This window comes from Phalaenopsis equestris, unplaced genomic scaffold, assembly GCF_001263595.1.
Source record: "Phalaenopsis equestris unplaced genomic scaffold, ASM126359v1 Scaffold000123, whole genome shotgun sequence".
NCBI classification, from domain to species: Eukaryota; Viridiplantae; Streptophyta; class Magnoliopsida; order Asparagales; family Orchidaceae; genus Phalaenopsis; species Phalaenopsis equestris.
Genome location: NW_018164565.1, coordinates 9126 through 15305, shown reverse-complemented (window position 1 = coordinate 15305; position 6180 = coordinate 9126). Strand labels below are relative to the sequence as shown.

General features: G+C 34.7%; 1 protein-coding gene across 1 annotated transcript; it reads left to right on the top strand.

The window, feature by feature from the left end:
• Positions 1-3583: 3583 nt before the first annotated feature.
• On the top strand, positions 3584-5613 carry LOC110021198 (acid phosphatase 1-like). The gene is made up of 3 exons (XM_020719605.1): positions 3584-4312; positions 4405-4617; positions 5125-5613. The coding sequence occupies exons 1-3, from the start codon at positions 3897-3899 to the stop codon at positions 5300-5302; spliced, it is 807 nt and encodes a 268-aa protein (XP_020575264.1). The 5' UTR covers positions 3584-3896; the 3' UTR covers positions 5303-5613.
• The last annotated feature ends 567 nt before the right edge of the window (positions 5614-6180 follow it).

Below are 6180 nucleotides of genomic sequence, written 5' to 3'. Positions count from 1 at the left end.
TTTGATGTTGATTGAGCTAGAGATATAATTGAGTTGAAATTTATCACTATTTTTTAGCACTCTTAATCATGTACACCTCACTAAAATGTTTCTTTGTGAAGTAGGCAACAAATATGGGCTATTTGTTCTCATTTCAAATATGAAAATAACAACCTCTTTAACATATGAGGGGGATAAATTTACTTCCTTGGTTATTCTCATACAAAACAAAAATAGCTCATGAATCATGATCCCAAAAATATTAATTTAAATCTATCATCCTTTTTTCTAGCATTCCTTTTTTCTATCTCTATAAGTTGTTGTTTTTGTTATTTTTCTTTTTTCTAATGATTAGGTCTATAATTAGCTTTACAATTAGAAACAAAATATGAAACAAATATTCGTGAAAGAGTTGGAGAAGCTACAGTTGCATATAATATTAGAAAGATATGTTTTAATAGATTTAATGACCTTCGACATACCTACATCAATATGATGTTAAATGATTCGATTTCAATCCAACTGAAGGGCAGTTTGAAAGAAAATCAATCCAAAATTAATTTTTGAGTGATATTCGTTGTTCTAGCTAAAGTCACAGAGCTACCTACACAACACATGTAAAATCTTACTTGTCAGGAAAAGTTGTATTAAAATGTAAAGTTTAAGTGTTAGAAATATAAATATATAGGAATTACACATCTAATCTCTAACAACCCTATGTATGGATATATTTATTACGCATTTTGTCTTTAACAACAACAATAACAACAAAAATAAACCTTTATCCCACTAAGTGGGGTCGCTTACGAGAATCCTTTTTCTCCATTGCTTCTCTTTTAAAGGCCACCATTTTGCGCCACCATTCTGCGCTATAGAACTTTGAGGATCTCACTACAATCTTATAAAATTTTCCTTTAATTCTAAGTGGTATTTTTTATCACACAATAGGCCATTTGCATTCTTCCACTTCAAACAATCAACTTGAAATCTATTGATCACATCGCCATCTATATCACCATCAGTTTGAAGAAGAGACCTGAGATATCTAAACCGTTCACACCTTTTAATGATTTGATCGCCTGTAGTTACAACTCTGCCACTAGATTTAGTACTACTAAAATTACATTTCAAGAAATCAGATCTAGATCTACTCAAACGAAGACCTTTAGAATTCAATATCAACCTCCATAATTCAAAGTTTCCCTAAACTCTTTCTAAGGTTTTATTCACAAGAAGGATATCGTCGGCGAAAAGCAAACATCAAGGTACACTCTTCTGCAAATGTCTAGTAAGAGCATCCATAACTAAAGCAAAAACATATGGGCTTCAGACTGTTCCCTGATCTAATCAAAATATAATAGGGATATTTGGTCAAATCTTTTTCTAGTACCTAAACCCTAAATGCAGTCCTCCAAAGAAATGAAACTTAAAATAAAAATAGGAGGAGAAGTTAACTTGTTGGATCTTTCTTGAGAGGAGAGGAGCAAAAGGAGGAGAAAAATGGGACTTCTCAGTCACCATAAGCTACATTTATGTCGATGTGTTCCCAACTAGCTTCTATCGGTGATGAATGCGATAGTTTTGGATGAAATAGAGATGGGTTGGAGGGAGATGTGAGGGTTTCATAGAGGTGAGGGCTTCAAGAAGAGAGTAAGAGAGGGAGATGATTATGGCAAGATCGGGAGGGCTGCGATTTTGGCGGCATAATGAATTATTTTTGATCGCTTATATTTGGCTTCTAATCCTTCGGTTATTAACATTATTATCGACGACATTCCCATCACTTATTAAAAAACACTTAGGTTAATACCTGATCAAATTTGCAGGTTTAAAGATAACTGACAAAATATGACCATCGGTTAATATTTATTTTGAACTAACAGTTTAATGCATCAATAATAATTAAAAATGTCGAATATATTACGGTTGATAAGCAACAGTTTGTCTTGTAGTTATGTCGTCACAAATAGCCCATATCATAAATCGTTGCTAGATTGTTAGAAAATAGAATATTTTTATCGACACTCGTTGATTTTAACGCTTTTTTCCTATAATGGTTGTTGTTGCACCTCAAAATGGGCACTGGTGTGTCGACTCTCTAGATTCAGGCTGGGGACGCCCAAAATAGGTTCCACCCTCTCTAGATCCAGGTGCCTAGTCATCCAAAATAGGTGCCACCCCTTTGTCATCGGGGTGCCACTTTGGTCCTATCACTTTGGAATTTGCTGGAGCTACCGACTTCCAATCAAACTCTACAATATTTAACAGTCTCTGACTTGAAGATTGATATCTCCAATCCTACACTTCCACATCTGTATCATGCTCGTAGTCTTGCATTGTAGTGTGGCTCACATTCAATCTCAACTTTCTGAATTTCAATTAAAGCCATGTTATATTCTCTGCCATATCCGAGCTTTGTGTATCTTCTATAAGAATAACTACCCATCTTTATCTTCTGCTAGATCAGATTCTATATAACATTGCAGAACAATCCTTACATTTTTCAAAGCAAAATTTCTTATTAATTATTTCCCCTAAAACCTGAAGATTTACTTCATCGCCCCCTAATGATGCTTGCCTGGATCGTTCATGCACCTGCTAACCATTCTCACTATATATACTATATATGGTCTCGTACATATCATAAAATACATCAAATTTCTAACTGCTAAAGCACATAAAGTTCTCGTCATGTGTTTGCTCTCTTCAAACTTAGGTGATTGTTCATTAAATAACATGAAGTGGCTATCTAAGGGGGTGCAAACTTGTTTTGTCTTACCTATATTCAACCTATATAAGATTTTATTACATAGTCCGTCTAAACACAACTTCAGTGTACCCACACTTCTGTCCCCTGTGATTTGCATCCTGAACATCTACTTAATTATACCTAAATCTTACATCTTGAACTCCTTTGATGATTCCTTTTTTTAGTTTTCAATTTTCTCCTTATCTTTCTCTACAATCAACATATCATCCACATTTAAAAATACCAAGATATACAAATTATCATATATATATATATATATACTGTAAAGCAATTGTGGCCTCTTTATCACTTCATATACCCACTGTCTAACATGAATATGTCAAACATTTTGTACTACAATCTTGAGACCCGCTTCCAGCTATAAAGACTCTTCTTCAACCCACAGACTAAAAATTTTTCTTAATACTTTATAACTCTATAATTATATCACAATATCATTGAATTTCAACTTCATATTACTCAAAGCATTACTCACATATGCGATCAATCCTTCCCAACTGTTCAACAATGAAAATAGATTTAGAAGTGCCATAACATCATCACTACTTTGATGCCCATGAAACACAATTGGTTGGTCATAGAGTTAAAATTATTCAAGTGATCTGCCACTTAACTCTCTTATGTTATCTTAATGTTGGAATTTGTTTGATGCTGATGGGTACTCATACGTTATTGTCAATGATGCCATGAGATCCACCACACAACATATATATTTATAAATTTATATGTTACAATTTTTTCCTGCCTTTATAAACCTCATATATATACATAGAAGCAATAGAGGATATCAAATTCATCTCTCCCTCACAAATTTAACTCCATCATTCACTCATTTCAGCAAATGCAGTACTAAATTAACCAAAACCGTGCCGCTACCACTAGCACACAAGTGAAAGCACCCTAAGCAACTTGGTCCATCAAGACGAACAATTTCCTCAACTTCCACATTTTACCTAAACACCAAAAATGTTAATTTCATGCATGCATTCAGGTCACACGATCAGTTCCGTTCTTTCCACATATCTCATCGTTAGCATCTTAAAATCCCATTTCATCTTCATCTTTCTGTGCTTGAACTCCATTTATCCTTTTTCCTTTCTTTCTTTCCTCTTCAATTCGACATTAAAAAACAAAGAAACAAAGAATAATGTCACGCCTTCCCCTGCTTCATCTAATTCTCCTCTCCTCCATCCTTTATAAATCCTCCGCCGCTTCAAATAAAGCTGCTGATACTCTGCTTCGTCTTCTCCCACCGGCGGCAGAGACATTGAACTCCAACGTTCTCGTCAATGTAGCAGGCGACGATCCGAACGAAGCCTACTGTGAAAGCTGGCGCCTTTCAGTGGAGACGAACAATGCCGGAAACTGGAAGAAGATCTCATCTCGCTGCGCGAGCTCAGTGGAGGCATACGTTAGAGGGCCGCAATACGCGCTGGATTCCAAAGTGGTGTCGCGATTGGCGCAGAACTACGCTAAGAACATCAGGCTCGCCGGCGATGGCATGGATTCTTGGATCTTTGATGTCGACGAGACCCTTTTATCTAACATCCACCATTACTTTGCGTATGGCGTCCACATCCGTTGATTTAAAAATCTCTTTTTTAATCGTGTTAGTGGCAATTAGTTTGCTGAACTTTAGTGTTGCTTAAAATTAGATGGGAAGTGATGAATGAAACGGTAGCTGCGGAGCAGTGGGGGGCTTCCACGAAGTCGCCGGCTTTGCCATGGAGTTTATGGCTGTACAAAAAGTTGCAGGGGATGGGGTTTCAGCTGATTCTGTTGACGGGAAGGAAGGAAACTCACCGCAACTCCACCGAGCAAAACCTTCTTGCTGTCGGCTATCACTCATGGGAAAAGCTCATTTTAAGGTACCCTTGTTATTACATATTATTGCCATCCCAAATTTATTACATCCATCCTTCAAATTTTCACTCAAATATCAAAACTCATGGTAGAACAATAACAACTATTTTTTTTTTTTGGGTCAAATTCTCAATAGTTGATCATGACATGCACAAATACATCAGCTTGATAGTTTTCTCAATCTGTAAATATCAATTTTTCAGGTGATCTACATGTAATTATTCCAAATAAAAGGCAATGTTTTTCTCACTCAACAATTTAACACAAAAGAAATAATTAAATAATAAAAATAACATGCTTATTTTAATACAATAAGAACAAAATTGAACAATGATAAACATCCAACTAAAATTGAATAAAATATATTCATTATCAAATTTACATAACCTAAATCTATTAGTAGCTGATTTAATACATTTTTTATTGATATGTAATTACATAAAAATATATTTTTTTTCTTTTATCCAATATTCAAATGATAATCACCATATGACATGAATGGCAATAAGCAGGGGGAACCTGGATGCGGGAAAGAGAGCCATGGCCTACAAATCAGAGAAGAGGGCTGAATTGGTGGCCCAAGGTTATAGAATTCATGGCAGCTCAGGGGACCAGTGGAGTGATCTCATGGGTGAGCCAATGGCGAGGAGGTCATTCAAAGTTCCAAACCCAATGTATCACATCCCATGATGGCATGCAACAATCACATTTCTTAATTAGCTGTATTATGTAATAGTTTGTGTAATGGCATCCATCCATGCGTGTTGAGTGTTTTATGTCATGCCATCATATTGGTCGGATTGCATAGATGCATATATGATCTTAGCAGCCATCAAACGTGTTGAGTGTTTTATGTCATGCCATCATATTGGTCGGATTGCATAGATACATATATGATCTTAGCAGCCATCATAGGGAGTGACGGATGAGATCATTTTAATTTTGATAATGTTATGGGTTAAGCCGGGCTATGATATCTTATGAACTTAAGATTGCTTTGGATGATGTTTGTGTTGTGTATTTTTGGCATCATTGCTTCATAGCATAGCATGAGAGTTCATTTTGCTTAAGGTACTAGTCTAAACACTTGGGTTATTTGTGATAGTGAAAGAATAATAATAATAATAAAATGCAACAAATTATAAATGTAGAAAAGCATAATTTATATGAAAACTATAGATGCAAGAGAAACAACTAAAATGAGAAAATTGCATAGTATTAGAGTAACATATAGGAGTAGAGCTAGGGCTGTCAAAAAAGCTCGTTGTTCGCGAACAGTTCGTGTTCGGTTCGTCAATGAGTTCGTGTTCGATTCGTTCGATAAGTAAACGAGACAAACACGAACAAATTTTTTTCGTTCGGTTAGTTAAACGAACCAAACACGAACAGTAATGCATTCATTCGTGTTCGAATCGTTATTGTTTGAAATATAAAATAATATAAAATAATTATATATAAAAAATTTATTATATTTTAAAACATTAAATTTTATAAATTATAATATATAATAAAATAATAATAATAATATATTAATATACTATAGTAGTAATATACTAATATAGATATTG